This window comes from Balaenoptera ricei, chromosome 3 (assembly GCF_028023285.1).
Source record: "Balaenoptera ricei isolate mBalRic1 chromosome 3, mBalRic1.hap2, whole genome shotgun sequence".
Classification (NCBI taxonomy): domain Eukaryota; kingdom Metazoa; phylum Chordata; class Mammalia; order Artiodactyla; family Balaenopteridae; genus Balaenoptera; species Balaenoptera ricei.
Window position 1 is genome coordinate 163198579 of NC_082641.1, and position 18505 is coordinate 163217083.

Below are 18505 nucleotides of genomic sequence, written 5' to 3' on the forward strand. Positions count from 1 at the left end.
TCTTGCTGGCACCACTGTATTCCCTAGCACCTGGCCCAGTGCCTGGCACAAAGTGCATGCTCTGTATTTTTGGATGAATGAATGCATAGGAATCAGAGAAGCCTAGTTGAATCGGGCTCTGCCTTATCCGCAAGTTTGGGCAAGCCTCCGTTTCCTGGTGTGTGAAGTGAGGGTGGAGGGAGTAGGATGTTGAGCTAGAAGGTGTTGATTAGCTGTAAAATTTCGGCCTTGTTTTCTCCCTAGTCTTAGGCCTGCAGCCCTCCACTGGACCTCAGCTCCCCACCTGTATAATGGGTGTGAGCTCATTCCCTACGTCTTGGGGTGGTATCGCTGCCTTATAAGGCAGCAGAGGCCGAGGGCGGACAAGGCCGTGTGGGTGGAGAGAAATCACAACATCCGGCTGTGGGGGCGGGGCGGGGCTGGGGCGCCCGCGGTGGCCGGCCTGGAGGCCTGGGAGCAGCTCGGGAAGCCGGCACCCTCCTGTGGGCCTCTCCCTGCTAACGATGTGCGCCCTCCAGGATGGGCCGGCCCAAAGGAATACGTCCGGATACACGGCCCGAACTTGCTTGAGGCCGGCCTGCAGGAGGCCCAGGATACCAAACGCATCCCCTACAAACCCTGGACAAGCCAAGGCGAGCCAAAAGGACCTGGCCCACACCCACATCTAATGGCCCAATCAGAGTGCAAAGCTGAGAATGACTGACGCTTCCTTCATCCAATAAAATACCCGGGATCCGGGGCGTGACCCAGAGGACCCACCTCCTTTGTCCCAGCGGAGGGCTCGGCCCTAATTGGCAGATTGGTATCCTACGAAGGCCCAGAAATTCGAACGTAGGGGCTGAACCCCACCGCAGACCAACCAGGAAGAGGTGACGTTTTAAGTCCCGCCCCCCTGTTCCTTTGAACGAATTCCTGGCTCTGGGGGCGGGGGATGATGAAGAGGCTATCTAATGGGAAGACGGCGCGGCGAGCGCTCGCCCGGTTATTGGCCGAGTAAAGTAAACAGAGGGCGGGCCGGGGCGGGGCGTGCCGGCGCCGGGGTGGCCCCCGGGAGGGGGCGCAGAGTGCTCGGCGGGCGGCGGCGGCCGGTGAGGCCCGGGAGGCCGCGGCGCGGTCACTGCGAGCCGAGCCGAGCCGAGCCGCGCCGATCGCCATCCGGCCCCGGCTCCCTCGAGCAATCCCGGCCGGTGGCGCGGCCCGGCGGGCCCGGCGGCGCCGCAGCCCATGGAGCTCGAGAACATCGTAGCGAACACGGTGCTACTCAAGGCCCGGGAAGGTGAGACTGTTGGGTGCAGAGAACGCGGGCGCGCGGCCTCAGAGCTCGACCGGGCGCTTCAGCCGCCCCATCCCCTAGGGCAGCTCGCTCCTTGCCCCGCACCTCGCGCAGACACGAGCCCTTCCGGCCTGTGGTCCTCTTCCTCCGCACCTGCCCCCCGGGAGCTGGAGCCCAGCAAGGGGTGGGGGTCAAGCTGCCGCCCGCGCGGAGGGGGGGTGGGGTCGTGGTGAGGGGGTGAGAGAAGGAGAGAGGAAGGAAGAGGGAAGGGTGGGACCCCAGCCCTGGGAGAGCCTCTCTGAGCCCTCTCCCAGGTGAGAGGTAAGAAGATGCCCCAGGAAGGGGAAGCGGCAGCCCACACCCCACGTGCCCGGGCCCAGACTCCGGCGCCCAGCCTGGGCCGGCACAAAGTTGGTGCAGGGTAAAAGGTTTGGAAGATAAATTAACCGAGGCTCTGCCGTAGCACAGCCTATGCGAGGTGGGGAAACTGCTGGTCATATATGCTACCAGCATGACTGCCACTTGCTCGGTGCCTCAGGACACTGGGGACAGAGGTGAATGGGTCACAGTTTTTGCCCTCGGGACTAGTGGGGCATATGGGCACAGAAAAAACTGGAAGCTGAGTTTTGGAGGAAGGGAGGCATGCCAGGCTGGTAGGACTGTTAAGTGCAAGGCCTGGCAGAGGGAGCCTGTCTTGTGAACCTAGTGTTGCTGAGCTCCTCAGACATTACCAGGCACCTCCTCTATGAGGGTCCTGGGGATGCATAGGGACCAGACTTGGTCCTCATTGCCTTGTGGTCAGTCTGCCCCTCACCTGCCACTGTTCACCTCAGTAACATAATCACCGAACACCTACTCTGTGCCCTGTCGTGTCCAGGGTGCCAGGGACCAGCAGAGAAGAAGACACTTCTTTTTGGAACTCTAGGGCAGGGAGGTCAGGGCTCTTTGCTGGGCTTTCAGGCTGAAAAAGACATCTGCTTTGCCTTTCTGACCTATTTTACAGGTGGGAAACTGAGGCTTAGATCAGTGACTAGCCCTCAGGACACACAGTGAGACTGGTTGACTCACGCCTAGGACACAGGATGTCCCCAATGCAGTCTGTAGGAAACCCAGAGGAACCCCCAGCTGGCACAGCATCTGGTGCCCCCTGCCTGCCCAGTGCATGTTGACCCTGGGGAAGTGCTGCCTGGAAAGGGGCATGGCAGTCTGGGTCCTCAGTGCCCAGAGCCTTCCCTATCTCCTGTCCGTTATCGAGTCCTGGGGCTAGGCCTTCCTCCCAGCCTCTGGGGGCATCTGCCGATTCTGTTCTGCCTTGTCATCCAGCCATCCAGGGAGGAGGGGTGGGGAGAGCCTGGCCAGGCCTCCCTCCCTAGGGCTGTAGCCAGTTCAGGCCTCAGGCCTGCTGAGAACACTGCCTTGCCTGACCAGAGAGTGTGGGCACCTTCTGGGAGGCTTCCTCAGGCCATGGGTGAGGCATAGGGGGTTATGGCCAGACTGAGACCAATGCCTTCACTGGAGAATCCTTACTCCAACCTGGCTCTGTCCCTCTCACCTGGGTGGCTCTAGACAAGTCTCTTCTCTCTGAACTTCAGTAACTCTTTTTGTGGGATGGTTGAGGGTGGGACCTGAAAACTAAAGGAAATCCCAGTTGTCACTGAGTTCTGAACCCTGGTCTGTAGATTGAGTGCATTGGAATCCCTTCATGAGCTGGCTGACAGCTTGGACCCTGGGCCTTTGCCAGCTTCCCAAGTGATCTGAGGCCCTGAGTGATTTGGGATTGCATGTATTCAATTGACACCTGATACCAGGCATGTTTGGGGTGGGAGAAGAGCTTGGGTTGTGGTCCTAGGGAGCTGGGTTCGAATCCTGCCTCTGGGACCTCCAGGCTTCGTAATCTTGGACCAATTGACTCCTCATTTCAGGGTCTCGGTTTTCTCATAAAATTAGGCCAGGTCTGGCAGAATTGCTATGAGGATGAAGTGGGACAACACTGGGGGTGTGAACCCTCACTTAGTCCTCCTTCCTTTCCCAGGCCCCCAGAGGCACGGGGAGGGGACCAGGCTGGGGTGGGGAGGAGCCCCACTGACTCTGGTGGCAGTTCCAGGACAGGATATTTGCATGTGACTCTGCTGCTGCCTTGATGTGGCTGGGAGGAGGGAGAGGAGGAAGTAAGTGATGGGGGTAGCGGGCGGATGGAGGTGTGGGGGAGGAGTTCCCCTTCTGGGGAGGCCTCGCCCTGGGTTGGGGGGTGGGGGTCTGTTGCTCACTCACAGTGGAGCAATGACTGTGGGGTATGCTGGGTGCAGGCTGCAGGAGGGCTGCTAGCAGGTTTCCCAATGGGTACCCTACAACACTTCCTCTTCCAGGCAGCTTAGGTCAGGGAGCCTATTGGAGGACCCAGCCTTGCCCTCTCCCTAGACGGTGGCTCCTCCTGCACCACCTGCCTTCAGTCAGGCCAGATGGAAACAAGGCTGGGTAAACCATAGCGGAAACTGAGGCCAGGCAAGGGATAGTGGTGGCCTGAGGTTGCCATTGAGTTGTTGGAGCTGGGACCCACCTCTTGCCACAGCTCTACTGGGTACTGGACACAGACTCTCCTGGTCACCATCACAATACCTCTGGAGATGGCTCTGGACCTGAAGTACACATGGAGAAATTGAGGTTCCTAGAGAGCAAGTGATGGGCCTGAAGTGTAAAGTGGAGATTCAAACCCAGGTCTGTAAGATTCCAAGACTCAGGCTCCTTCCACCATTTTCAACCTCATGGCCCACAGGCCACATCTAGCTAGATCTCTAACATGTTTTATTTATTGGGCTGCAGTGGGTTTTTTAAAATATAGGAACCAATATTTCATGTAACAGTCCAGAGTCTCAGCTGATTTTGAAAAGTCAGAAGAGCTGGCCACACTGGGCCAGCATTTCTGCCTAGTAACAATCAAGCAGTCAGCCGTGGTTGTGCTGCAGCTGCCCCTGTTCGAAGCAGCACCCCGGGTCCAGTTCCCACACTCCTCACCACTCCCTGTTGTCTACCATCTGGCCCACATTTACTGTACCTGTCTGGCTCTGTAGGCATTTGAGCTGCTACCCTGGTCTCAGCAGCTACAGATGAGGGGTCAACTAGGTAAAATGAGGCAGGTAGCAGGACCAGGAAAGCAGGAGTAGGGATCCTGAGTGCCAACCCTCCTGCCACCACTTTGTTTGCATCTCTGATAGCTCTGATGCAGGGCCCCGTAATAGGGGCCTGGAGCCTACCTGGTGACCCAGGCTGCCCTCTGCCTCTGGCGTCTCTCAGGCATGTCCCACATGTCCTGGAACATCTCCCTTCTGGGCCTTGACTTACACAGTTCCCACCACTATCGTGTCCTTCTCTTTCTTCACCTGGGAAACTCCTACCTGGTAGGAAGAAGCTGAGGCCTGCCAAAGCTACCTGGAAACCCCACTCTCCCCCAGTGGCCTGGCCTCATGCCCCTCTTGGCTCTTCCAGCCCAGAAACCCCTAGCAGGAGGGCCTAGGGGCCCATGTGTGTCCTGGAACCCAGCGAGGGCATGTTGCAGCATGCGGAAGGAAGGACCGAGGTGCCTCCCAGAGTGGACTGGGCCTAGGCTGGGCCCTGAAGGCCTCTGGACTGCACTGAGGGTGGAGGGGAGGCGCGGCAGTGGCGGGACTCGAGACCCAGCACCTGTTTGCTTCCACAGGTGGTGGCGGGAATCGCAAAGGCAAAAGCAAGAAATGGCGTCAGATGCTGCAGTTCCCTCATATCAGCCAGTGCGAAGAGCTGCGGCTCAGCCTTGGTGAGGCCTGGGTAGAGACGGGGTGTTGGGTGGAGAGGTGAGAGGGTCCCACTGGTGCCAGGGGGGCCTCCCCCGAGACCTTGCCTCAGGGTGGAGGGGCAGGGTTGGGGGTTTTGGGGAGCAGCGAAATTGAGGCCGCACCACCAACCCAGTTTCAGTTCCTGGGCTTGGGCTGGGTGGAGGGCAGAGAGCACACAGGACAGCAGCGGGTGGTTGGGGTAGGCGTGGGGAGGAGGACGGGGTCAGATTGGGGGCGATCTGAGGGAAGCAGCGGAAGGGAGGGCCAAGCCTCGGGCGAGCAGGGCTCGCAGGATGGAGCGGAGGGTGCTTCGGGGACTGGAGTCAGCCCTCACACTGACTGCCCGGGAAGCCCCAGGCCTGTGCTCAGCCCCACCCAGCTGGCCCTGTGGGTGCCCAGCAAAACCTTGACAAGAAGGGCCAGGCCCCCTCTGAAGGCCTGCACGTGGGCTAGGAGTACACCATGGCTGCTTCCACCGCCGGGAAGGAGGCCTAGCCTTGAGCTCGCCGGAAGCCACAGCTTCCTCCCACACTTTCGCCAGGCAGGCAGCAGGTGTGGGCCGGGCCCAAGCCGGGCCGGAACCTCACAGACCACACCCAACCCCAACTGTGACGTATGCAAGTGGTGTGAACCAGGAGACCGCGGCAGGAAGTGAGGACCCTGGCTCTGGAGCCACACTCCTGGCTGTGTGACCTTGGGCTACTTACTTATCCTCTCTGGGCCTCGGAGTCCCAAGCTATGATGGCAGTAACAGTAGTGCCACCTCAGTGCTGTGGTGAGGGTTCTAAAGGAGACAGTGGCCGCCATACTGCAGGGCTGGAAGCTGTTGTTAGGGCCCCGGTCCTGGTGGTGTGGACAGGAGTGCCCTGCCGGCGGGCTCCAGGTCCAGAAATCCAACAGCTCCCACCCCTGCCTGCAGAGCGTGACTACCACAGCCTGTGCGAGCGGCAGCCCATCGGGCGCCTGCTGTTCCGAGAGTTCTGCGCCACGAGGCCCGAGCTGACCCGCTGCATTGCCTTCCTGGACGGGGTGGTGAGTGCAGCCCAGCCCAACACCAAGGGTGGGCAGAGGTCCCGGGCCACATGTGCCCCACCTCCCCACGCCTGTTGCTGTATCCAAACCCCAAGCTTCTCTGCCTCCCACACCGCAGGCTGAGTATGAAGTGACCCCTGATGAGAAGCGGAAGGAGTGTGGGCGGCGGCTAATGCAGAATTTTCTGAGCCACACGGTGAGTGAGCACTGATGGAGGGATGATGGCAGCGGGTAGAGCTCAGTGATGGGGAGAGGATTGACCACAGCTCAGGCAGAGAGTGCCCTGGAGCTGCTCCAGGCTCACCAGGCAGCACTGTGGGCATGGAGCCCAGGAGGGTGGGCTGGGGCTCTGGGCCCTGCAGCCTGCCAGCAGCTCTGCTTCACCCTGCCTCAAGAGGAGCAGGAGAAACCAAGTACAGCAACTGGGCAGGCTGGCGCACCACCGGCCCATAGCCACCCCAGCACAGGCCCGAGGTCTCTTGCCATCTCTGCCCTGGGAGTGGGTGGCTGGCCAAGGGAGCCCCTGCACTGACCTGTCTGTGGCTTGTCCCTAGGGTCCCGACCTCATCCCTGAGGTCCCCCGGCAACTGGTGACTAACTGTGCCCAGCGGCTGGAGGAGGGGCCCTGCAAAGACCTCTTCCAGGAGCTCACCCGGTAAGCCTCTCCCTGCCCATAGGCTGAGAATCGTGTCCTGACGAGGGGGCTTCTGTGGACCCAGAAGGCTGTGAACAGTTCAGCAGGTGGTGAGGGAGCTCAGCCTCTCACCCCAGCCTTGCGCCGGCTCTGTGACCTTGGGCAGGTTGCCTCCCCTCTCTGTAGCATCCTGGGCTTCAGCCGGGATGCATGTCTCCCACCTAGGTGGGTTAGCAAGAGGGTTGGCCGAGGATGCTGCCTTTCAGGCTGAGCATACACATAACAGGGGGCCTGGCCCATCAAGCCAAGAACTTGAGGTGTCAGGGGCTGACCAGTGGGCTGGGTCTTCTCGATAGGCTGACCCACGAGTACCTGAGTGTGGCCCCTTTTGCCGACTACCTCGACAGCATCTACTTCAACCGTTTCCTGCAGTGGAAGTGGCTGGAAAGGTGAGCTCCTTGAAGGCTGGGCCGGGCTGGGCCGGGTTGTGGGGGCTCTCACGGGCGTCAGGCCCCTGATCAGCTAGTGTTTGCTCCCCAACCCCTTGTCCACAGGCAGCCAGTGACCAAAAACACCTTCAGGCAGTACCGAGTCCTGGGCAAAGGTGGCTTTGGGGAGGTGAGTGGCCAGGCCAGAGCCCCAGCAGAGGTGGGTTAGGGTGGACCCTGACAAGCCCCTTCCCCCTTTGAGCCCCTGTACCCCCAGGAAGGGCACAGCTGGTCCCCATTTGCCCCATCTACCCTGGCTACAGGTGTGTGCCTGCCAGGTGCGGGCAACAGGCAAGATGTACGCCTGCAAGAAGCTGGAGAAGAAGCGGATCAAGAAGCGGAAAGGGGAGGCCATGGCCCTCAATGAGAAGCAGATCCTGGAGAAAGTGAACAGTAGGTTTGTAGTAAGTACAGACAGGAGACCCTTCCCTTTTCCCTGGCCACGCCTGCTCTCCCCACTCGCTGGACTAAGATCTCTTCCCTCCCACAGGCCCCCTCCAGGCACGACTGCCTCCCCTGCCCTCAGAGATGCCTGGGAAGGGTGGGTTTGGGGAATTGACACCTGGCCTAGGGAGCAGGCTGGGCCCCAGGGAGTGGTACTAAGAAGGACTTTTCGGGCGGCTGGCACCAGCCCCGCCACCAGGTGGCCCACGGCCCCTGCTTCAGGGCTCGGGCCCTCTTGGTCACAGGTGAGCTTGGCCTACGCCTATGAGACCAAGGACGCGCTGTGCCTGGTGCTGACGCTGATGAACGGAGGCGACCTCAAGTTCCACATCTACCACATGGGCCAGGCTGGCTTCCCCGAGGCTCGGGCCGTCTTCTACGCGGCGGAGATCTGCTGTGGCCTGGAGGACCTGCACCGGGAACGCATCGTGTACAGGTGCAGGGGTGTGGCCCTCCTTGCCAGGGACCGCAACTGGGCTTGGGTGGAGGCTGCAGAGAGATGTTGGTGTGCTGGGGCTGTCACTGCAGGCACAAGTCTGTCTGGGCTCTGGCTGGGGGCTCCACACTCACCCACACTAGGCAGACTTGAGAGGCTCAGAACCCAGGCTCTGGGGTCTGGTTGACCATGTGTGAATCCCGGCATTGTCACCCCTCTCTCACTCTGTGACCTTGGCCACTCAGCTCCCTGCTCACAACACCATTTTCTTTCCTGGGAAGCAAAGACTATAATTCCTGCCTCTCAGGTTGTTGTAGGGAATGAATGAGATCATGCTGTAAAGTACATAGAACTCGGTAGTGGAGAGCTCCTCTTACTACTGTTACTGGTGATGATTTCATTTGAGCCTCACAACAGCCCCATGAGGAGATGGATGAGTAGCCTCGTTTGACAGATGGAAAAGGTAGAGTCAGCCACCAGAGTGGAGGGAGAGCGGAAGCCCCTTGACACTAGGGGTGAACAAATCTGCTGGTGACGTCTGGGAGGCTTCCCTCTGAGTGGGAACTGCCTTCCACTTGCGTAGCGAGTCCCAGGAGTCCTGGCTGCACAGATCCTTCATCTGCTCCCTCAGGTTGGGGCTGCTGCCAGGGAAGGCAGGGCTGTCAGTCCTCTGGCAACAAAAGGCTCCCACACCTTGCTGCACATCCCATCCCAGGGGGTGAGCGAGCTAGGAGGGGGTGGCCCTGTCTGGCTGCTGGGCAAACTGAGCAGCCTCTGATCCTGCCCTTCTCTCCCCACAGGGACCTAAAGCCAGAGAACATCCTACTAGATGACCACGGTGGGTGAGGGGCCACAAAGGGTGGGAGAGGCATGGGGGAGGTCTGGCCCACCTGCCTAACGGGCCTCCCTGCTTCTCCACCCACGTTCAGGTCACATACGCATCTCCGACCTGGGGCTGGCTGTGCATGTACCTGAGGGCCAGACGATCAAAGGCCGTGTGGGCACTGTGGGCTACATGGGTGAGTCTCCCTTCCCCCTGGCCCACCAGCCTCCTGGGTCCTCTCTCTGTCTTGGGCCCAGTCCCCACCACCTCTGTTGGGAAGTCTCCTGTACCTCAGGGAATAGAAAGAGTTGATGTTCTTCTTTTATAGATGAGGAGACCAGGACTCAGCCAGGGCCTCACACACTGTGAATCCACAGGGTTCACTCACTACATATTCATTGAGCTCCTCCTACTGGCTGCGCCTACAGGTGGCTACCAGTGAAAGACAAGAGCCTCATACCTGTTTCCACGGCCCCGGTCCTCCACTCCCGAGACCTGCCCATGCTAGAAGTGGGAGTGCCCATCTGTGGCGGAGGCCAAGATGTGGCCCCAAATTCCCCTTGGGACCACGTGACACAGTAGACAGAGCTCCAGCTATGGGCTCCACCTCTTCCTTGTTATGTGTCCTCGGGCCAGACATTCTGCTTCTCCCAGCCTCACTTTCCCTGACTGTAAAGTGATCATCACCTACTCCCAGGGTTGCCTTGAAGATGAAAAGAGGCAGTAGAGGCAAAAATCCCTACCTGCCTGTCCTGGCAGGCAGTAGGTATCCAGCAAATGAGTTGCTGTCTTCTTTCCTCTCTTTGATATTAAATCTAGAGGTTGCAAACTGGCAGCCACACTAGGCCTAATTTGGCCTCCATCTGTGTTTAAATCAAATTGTTTTTCAAACAATTTGAATTGATCGCCAACATTTGATAACCCAGACAGCTTCATGTTAAAAATACGGATTTCTGACTTCTCTTGAAAAATCAGAAGACGTGGCCCCCTGCAGGGCCGTAGCACCTCCGTTTGATGGGATGTGTGCTCTCCTACTCACCTCAGTCCCCACCGGGCTGCTGACGGTGCCTGCCTGGCTGGTACCAGTGGGTGTTTGAGCTGGTTACCCCACCTTGACATGCATGCTGGGCATTCCTGGGGCCCCGGGGCTCAATTCCGCCTCCTGCCCCGTCTTAACTCCTGTGCTGTCCCTCCCAGCCCCAGAGGTGGTGAAGAACGAACGGTACACATTCAGCCCGGACTGGTGGGCGCTAGGCTGCCTCCTGTACGAGATGATCGCAGGCCAGTCACCCTTCCAGCAGAGAAAAAAGAAGATCAAGCGGGAGGAGGTGGAGCGGCTGGTAAAGGAGGTGCCCGAGGAGTACCCCGAGCACTTTTCCCCGCAGGCCCGCTCACTCTGCTCCCAGGTACAGCAGGCAGCAGGAGGCCCAGCCGGCCAGGGCTGGGGCTGGGGGCGCCTCTCCCGGGGCTACCCTGACCACCCTGCCTTGCCGTAGCTCCTCTGCAAGGACCCTGCCGAGCGCCTGGGGTGTGGGGGGGCCGGTGCCCGCGAGGTGAAGGAGCACCCCCTCTTCAAGAAGCTGAACTTCAAGCGGTTGGGAGCCGGCATGCTAGAACCACCCTTCAAGCCTGATGTGAGTGCCGCCCACTCCTGCCGAGGACAGGGCCAAGCCCTGGCTGGGGGGCAGGGGTGGGCGAGAAGGGTTGGGGGCTCTTGGAGGATTGGTTGGGACACCCTCATTGCAAGTGTTAGAAAACTCAAGTGGGTTAACCAACAAAACAGAATTCACTGGGCTCAGAAAAATGAAAAGCTGTGGGAGAGGCCTTGCTTGTGGCCTACCCGATCCAGGGCTCCAACAATGTTGCAGGAATTCCGTCTTCCTCTCTCTCCCCACTACTGGTCAGTGTGCAGGCTTCTCTTTCAGGCAGCTGTCCCCAGGGTGTGGCAGGCCTACATCTTAACAGCTCAGCCACCCTGGAAGACAGAGAGTGCCTCTTGCCCAATAACTTCAAAAGAAGTCCTAAAAGGAAAAAAAAACGCCTAAGGCTGACGCTCATTGCCTGATTGCCCAGAGGCCCCTCAGCAGCCACACCTGGATCCTATACCCACTTGAGCCACTGCCAGTGGTGGGAGATCGGTTTCCCAAAGGAAAACTAAGATGCCTTGCCAGCAGGGGAAAGGGCCATTGGGCTGGCAAAACATCTGCTGCCCACTACACCTGGCAACGCTGACCTCCCGTCTGGGAGCAGGACACTCCCCTCTGCAGAGTCTCACTCATTTACTGAGCATCTCAGTGGGTCAGGCATCCTCCTGGCAGAAACATCCTCGAGTCATCAAATTCTAAGTGGCAGAAGCCCAACTCAAACTTACGCCCAACGTGGAGCTTATTGGTTCATTTGGCCAGAAAGTCCCAGAGTAGGGCCAATGTCAGGGTTTCATACCGTGTTGTCAGGACTCCATCTCTCGGCTCTGCTGCAGCCTGTTGACTGTTCTCCCACTGAATTCAGGCTTCTCTGTATAAAGTCATAGGGAAGGTTCTGATTGGCCAATATTAGGTCATGTGCTTGCCCCCCTCTCATGTGTAAGAGAACTGGGACCTGTGATTGACAGTTCACCAGGAACACGGGGGAGGAAGGTAGGTGATGGGCAGGCCAGGTTGGTGGCTGTCAACCATGCACGTGATTGTTGACACACTCAACGAATATCTGAGTGCCCATATGTGCCAGACCTCAGAATTAATAGAGTCAACAGGACCCAGTCCTCCCTTCATGTTTTAGTGGGAAGACAGCAAAATAAACCAGTAAGTGAAAAAGGAGTGGTGGAGGGGTGGGAGTATTTCTACACAGGATGGTCTCTGAGGAGCTGATGGTTAAGTAGAAGCCTAAAATATGCAAAGGACAGAGCTGTACGAGGATTTGGGGCGTGAGCATTCCAGGGAGAAGGAGCAGCCAGGCATTGAGATCCTAGTGCAGGGACCAGCCTTGAGAGGTGGAACAGCAGTGGAGGCCAGTGTGGCTGGCGTGAGCATGTGCAGGGAATGTGCAGCAGGAATATGAGGTGGGGGTGCGGGCCATAGAGCAGGGGAGCAGGAGCGGGAGTGGGAGGCCAGCTAGCGGGCTGCTGCCTCTGCAGGACTGCATCTTGTAGGTGGGTCTCACCAGCAACCCACGGTTTTAGCCTTGCTGTGGGCAGTTGAGCTGAGAGCCTGACTTGCGGCAGCCTGCCTCAGGGCTGGCCCTGCCACTCAAGTTTACTCCTCCTTCCCTGCACATCAACCTTGAAAATCAGTGCCCTGGAATTTAACTTTTTTAGAAGCAGCAGATGAAAAATGTGCTTGATGATGATATAGTTTTTAACAGCTTTATTGAGTTCACATACCATACAACTCACTCCTTTAAAGGATGTAATTAAATGGCTTTTAGCATAGTCAGGTTGTGCGACCATCACCGCAATCAATTTTAGAACATTTTCATCACCCCTCCCTCCAAAGTACCCCATACTCATTAGCAGTCATTCCCCATTCTCCCCTCCCCTGGCCCTTGGCATCCACTAATCGACTTTTTGTGTGTGTGCGTGTCTGCGATGTGTCTTCGTTGCTGTGCGCGGGCTTTCTCTAGTTGCGGCGAGCGGGAGCTACTCTTCATGCGGGGCACGGGCTTCTCATTGCGGTGGCTTCTCTTGTTGCGGAGCACAGGCTCTAGGCATGCAGGCTTCAGTAGTTGTGGCTCGCGGGCTCTAGAGCGCAGGCTCAGTAGTTGTGGTGCATGGGCTTAGTTGCTCCACAGCGTGTGGGATCTTCCCGGAACAGGGATCGAACCCGTGTCCCCTGCATTGGCAGGCAGATTCTTAACCGCTGCACCACCAGGGAAGTCCCTACTAATCTACTTTATGTCTCTCTATATTTGCCTATTCTGGACATTTCATATTAATGGGATTGTATAATATGTGGTCCTTTGTGACTGGCTTTTTGCACTTTGCATAATGTTTTCAAGGTTCACCGGTGTTGTAGCATTTATTGGTCCTGCATTCCTTTTTTATGACTGAATAATATTCCATTGTATGAATATGCCACATTTTGTTTGTTCATCAGTTGATTGACATTAGGGTTGTTTCCACTTTGGGGCTATGATGAATAATGCTGTTTTGAGCATTCACATACAAGTTTTTGTGGGGACATATGTTTTCATTTCTCTGGGACATACACCTAGAAGTTGAATGCTGGCTCATATGGTAACGCTATGTTTAACCTTTTGGGGAACTGCCAGACTTTTCCAAAAAGCAGGTGTATGATTTTACGTGATGATATTTTGACATCCTAAACAGTAGGACTTAGAAAAAAATGTAACGATGAAAAAAGAAGTGGCCTTCTGGAGTGAGGTGGGCTCCTGGCAGAGGGCTGGGGGTGCAGGGAGGTGGGAGGAATGTTCTAATCCTTTGGTTGGCTGTGAAACAGAAGGGGATGGAATATGCCATTGGACGTCCCAGGACAGAGGACCTATCAGCTCCAGGCCCCCGCATGGGGTACCCAGCTGAGATTCAGTCTGCGCTGCCCTCACCAGTTGCACGTAGACAGCTGTATACAGGTGGAGGGGGGTGCCTGTTACTGATTCCGTATGGCACTGTGGGGGCTGGTTGGCCACCGTGGGTCGGCTCTGCAGCCTTGTCAGGCAGTGAGCAGTGAGGGATAATGAGCCCCAGTTTAGAGGGGAACTTGGGCCTCAGAGAGAAGGGACTGCCATGCTCAGGAAGTGCATGGGGCATTTGTGTTTTGTTTTGTTTTGGAAGTATAGTAGATTTACAATGTTGTGTATTAGTTTCTGGTGTACAGCAAAGTGATTCAGATATATATATGTACGGGTGTATATATGTGTATATATATGTGTGTATATGTGTATATATATATATGTGTATATGTGTGTATTCTTTTTCAGATTCTTTTCCATTGTAGTTTATTACAAGGAATTGAATATGGTTCCCTGCGCTATACAGTAGGACCGTGATGTTTAACTATTTTATATATTGTAAAATATATCTGCTAATCCCAAACTCCTTATTTATCCTCCCCCCTTCCTCTTTGATAACCATGAGTTTGTTTTCTATGTCTGTGAGTCTGTTTCTGTTTTGTAAATAAGTTCATTTGTATCATTTTTTTAGGTTCCACATATAAGTGATGTCATGTTAAATATATTTGTCTTTTAACGACTTACTTCACTTGGTATGATAATCTCTGGGTCCATCCATGTTGCTGCAAATGGCATTATTTCATTCTTTTTTATGGCTGAGTAATATTCCACTGTACATTATTTATATACATATGCCACATCTTCTTTACCCATTCATCTGTGGATGGACACTTAGGTAGCTTCCATGTCATGGCCATTGTAAATAGTGCTGCTGTGAACACTGGGGGCACCTGCAAACCAGGAAGCTGCAAGGGTCAGGGCAAACCCAGCCCCAGCTCAGGGTTGAGCTGCCCTCCTGTCGAGGAGGGGTGTGTGTGGTGTTCCTGTCTAACCACTGCCTCTGTCCCCCCAGCCCCAGGCCATTTACTGCAAGGACGTTCTGGACATCGAACAGTTCTCCACAGTTAAGGGTGTAGAGCTGGAGGCCACTGACCAGGACTTCTACCAGAAATTTGCCACGGGCAGTGTGTCCATCCCCTGGCAGAACGAGGTGGGGGCTTGCCCAGCTGATGGGGTGGGCTCCAGAGGGGCACCCTTGGGGGCAGTACTCACAGCTGCCTGTTCTGCGGCAGATGGTGGAGACCGAGTGCTTCCAGGAGCTGAATGTCTTCGGGCTGGATGGCTCGGTTCCCCCAGACCTGGACTGGAAGGGCCAGCCGCCTGCACCCCCAAAGAAGGGACTGCTGCAGAGGCTCTTCAGTCGCCAGGTAACCCCCAGCAGTGTCCTGCCTGGGTCCCCTGCCTGGCTCCAGGGGACGGTGGGTGGGAGGCAGAGCCGGTGCCTGCGTGCACGGGGAGTAGGCATTCTCCAGCCGTGTCAGCGGTGCCCAGGGTCTCTGGCCTCATTCCCGCCTGTCCCCCACCCCCGGCTGGGCTCACGGCCTCTTTTCTCTTTCCAGAGGTGAGCAGTGTGGGCTCCCCATGGGTTGGCCTTGCTGCCCGGCCTTGGGGAGCCACAGACAGCCCTTCCATGGCAGAGGCGAGATGTGGGCGAAAGAAGTCTGGTGCCCGCTCCCTACCTCCCCCTCCCCACTGCTTCCGTGCCCAGCACCTGCAAGCTGCTAGCCTTGCTTAGCCATCTGTCTCCCCATGCCCTGCCTCCACCGGCCCCAGGGGAGAGGGCCCTGGCAGAGCCTGGGATCCACCTGGTCCTCCTTACTTCAGCCTGTTGCCAGCAGCCTCTGCACTGATGTCCACACATGTCTGGCCTGAGCTGCTGCCCTGGGCCCCTCGTGGGGAGCCCCCTCCTTGGAGCACGGAGCTCCTGGTCTGCCCTGGCAGGGCCGGCCCAGGTGACAGCCCTGGTGGCTAACTGCGCCCGCTCTGCCTCTCTCCCTCCGTGTCTTCCCCGCCCTCCAGGACTGCTGTGGGAACTGCAGCGACAGTGAGGAAGAGCTTCCCGCCCGCCTCGAGCTCCCCACCCGCCTCTAGCCCCCAGCCTGAGGCCCCGCTGGGCGGTTGGCGGTAGCAGCTACTCCGAGCGCTGTTTACAGTTTTGCACAGTGGTCTTCCCCATTGTCCACTCAAGTTGTGGCCTGGGGAACACAGCCGGAGCTGTCCCCAGTGCCCTCTGCCCCTCAGCCCCTGGTCTGGCTGAGTTGGGCAAGGCCTGGACTGTCCCTGGGACAAAGGTGCGTCCCTTCAGCTCTTGTCTGTGGAGCTCGGGGCTTTCTGTATTTATGTCTTTGTACGAATGTATATAGCAACCAGAGCGTTCTTAAGACCCACCCTGGAGCCGGCACAGGGGCTGCTGCCACACTCCAGGCACCTCAGGCCCAGCTCAGATGGGCGAGGTTGGGCCAGGCCAGGCCCCTGGGCCCCCAGCACTGTGCTTGCCACCGCCGACCTCCGAGTGAGACTCGTGCCTGCCCCTGCCGCCCTGGGCTTAGGCCGCCACCTCTGGGGCCCAATACTGTCCCTTCTCAGCACTTGTCAGAGCTGGATCTGGGACCTCTGTGTCCCCTAGGCCTGTGCCAAAGTGTGACCAGAGATTGGGCTGACCCTGGGACCCCTCAGTCCACTGCCCAGGCTGTCCCAGATGGGTCTGCCTCTGCCTTCCAGCTCCCAGGTCACCTCGTCCCTTGTGCTGGGCCCTGTCCTGAAGACACCTCGTGCAGAAACACCCCAGCCCAGGCCAGGGGAAGGGTAGGGGTGGGGGTGTCCCTGGCCAACCGTCAAACATTCCAGACTCCCCTCATAACAGACACATGTGCCCAGCAATAATCCACCCCTCCCTGTGTGTGCCTGTGGGGTGTGTGTGTGTCTGTGTGTGTGTGTGTGTGTGAAGGGGGCAGGCGAGGCTGTGGGCCTGCGCCCCGGGCCCCAGCCCTGGCCCTTCCCGGACTGTGATGACCATCCTGGTCCCAGTGTCAGGGTAGCGTGGGATTACAGGGTCCCAGTTTTTCCATATTTAAAGCCAAGTTTTATTACCCATTTTGTCCAATATAAGCTGCCACATGTCTCTGTGTGAATACAGTCCGAGCACAAACCTGGCCAGCTGCCCCTGCCTGCCTCTTTCTTGCCCCTGGTGGCCCAGGGGTCTTCCTGCTTCCCTGGCCGTGCTGGAAGTGGAAAGGGATTGGAAGCGAGGATAGTGGGGGCTGCCCTTCCAGCAAGGCCCAAGGGCCCCCAGGGCCGATCTTGGGGTAGCCTCTCCAGGCAGCCAGGCTTTGGTGGCCTTTGGGCCCAGCAGCCTCCTCAACAGGTTGAGGCCTGAGAGAAGAAGCCTTGGGTCCCCACTAGGTATGGGTCTGGCTCTGGAACCACTAGGGTGTGGGCCTGTGCTGGAGAGACGGGCTCAGCTGGCAGTATCCCCTCCGAGGCCAAGGTGGCCTGGCCGCCGTTTGTGGGTTTGGAGCGGCCTGGGGAGTAAGGTGGGAGCTGCTGTTAGGACCACCTGCCCAGTCTGTCTTACCTGGACACCTGCCAGTTAGGAACACCTGCCCAGTCTGTCTTAACCTGGACACCTGCTGTGTGATTTGCCCAGGGCCAGTACACATGTGTTAGAGCCATTCCTCTGCTTTGCCTTTGAAGCAGGAAATGTGGCTGGGCAGAGACAGACACTGGTGATGCTGGAAGTTAGGCTGTGGCAGAGGTGGGTGGAGACCAGCCATGTGGCCATCAGGGAGGATTCTCTGAAGGTAGCAGTTGAGCCAGGTCTTGAAGGAGACATTCACCTGGGGGACAGAGGAAGTTGGGGAGCATTCCACCTGTGCAGAGACTTGGGAGTGGCAGCCTGTTGACCACAAGTCTGTCCCAGACTTCACAAATCTGTTCCTGGTCTGTAGCATCCCAGTGGCCCCAGCCCCCCAGGGATGCTCTGTAACCACCATAAGTGTTTGTTCCTTGCCTCTGGGCTGAGTACCCAGTGCCACAGAGGCCACATGAGCTTTGCAGTTGGATAGCTCTGGGTTCAAGTGCCAGCCTGGCCACTTGCCAAGCTGCCTTTGCATAGGCCCTTCCCTTGTCTGGAACCCTGGGTGTGATACCCATCGCCTCACCGGGCATCTATGAGAATCCAATTAAGTAGCCAGTCACCCCCTTGAGCCCCTGGGTCACTGGCAGGACTCTTGTCTGTTGGGGGTATGTGGGTGCTGGGGGTCAGGCTGATGGCTATCTTAAGGACAAGTCAAGGTTCCAAGTACCAACTTCGAAGGGGCCTCTGGTGGCGGCCTAGCTCTTGGTATGTGGAGAGCGCACCGCTGCTTCTATTGACTTGAGGGAAATGGGGTAGGGAGAGGGCCTTGCCTAGGTCTTCCAGCTGGTGAGCGGCCATTGCAGGGTGGAGAGGAAGCCAGCTGAAGATGAAGACGCTGGAGGTGAGAGGTTGGGGCCTGAGGTGCTCCGGGCTCTGTTGTGGGCGGTGGGGAGAGATAGGTATTAGTGTGCAGAGGCCACAGCCCAGCTCTGGGCAGGTGTGCGAGGGTAAATGAGTGCCAGGTATCCGGGTGGGTCCAGACCTCCCACCAGACTCCCCTTAGGCTAGGTAGGAACTTCTTGGCTAGGGTTCAACCCACCTTAAAGTTCTTACCACAGTGGATGCTTGGCAGAGAACACTCCCAGAATTCACTTCTTAACAAGCCTTGCCCAAGTTCACCTCCTCCCCATCCAGCCCTATGGTAAGAGCTGGGGGACCCAGATGGAGATGAGGCCCCTGCCAGCTTCGAGCTCTGTCTGGTAGGCAAGCAGATGTGGGGACAGTGGGACCCAGTGTGATCAGCACTGTAGCAGAGATGATGCTGGGACTGGGGGCCAACACCAAACAGGGGAGGCCCCTTGCCACAAAGGTGTCAAGTTGGTACCCTCCAGGATACAGAATCAGATGTTCCCAGGGGAGGAGATGGATGGTCTAGAGCCTCTAGTGGCTTAGGATGGCTGAACAT

General features: G+C 57.6%; 1 protein-coding gene across 4 annotated transcripts; it reads left to right on the forward strand.

Annotated features, from left to right (window-relative positions):
* Positions 1-1084: 1084 nt before the first annotated feature.
* Positions 1085-16615, forward strand: GRK6 (G protein-coupled receptor kinase 6). 4 transcript variants are annotated; one of them, XM_059917811.1, is made up of 17 exons: positions 1085-1276; positions 4968-5063; positions 6002-6114; positions 6233-6310; positions 6669-6769; positions 7105-7197; positions 7303-7366; positions 7500-7640; positions 7926-8116; positions 8917-8954; positions 9046-9135; positions 10137-10345; positions 10436-10573; positions 14476-14613; positions 14696-14830; positions 14945-14946; positions 15483-16615. In XM_059917811.1, the coding sequence occupies exons 1-17, from the start codon at positions 1225-1227 to the stop codon at positions 15589-15591; spliced, it is 1788 nt and encodes a 595-aa protein (XP_059773794.1). In that variant the 5' UTR covers positions 1085-1224; the 3' UTR covers positions 15592-16615. The 4 variants fall into 4 exon arrangements, with proteins under 4 accessions (XP_059773794.1, XP_059773792.1, XP_059773791.1 ...); XM_059917809.1 differs by lacking the exon at positions 14945-14946 and having other exon boundaries at positions 15023-16615; XM_059917808.1 differs by lacking the exon at positions 14945-14946.
* The last annotated feature ends 1890 nt before the right edge of the window (positions 16616-18505 follow it).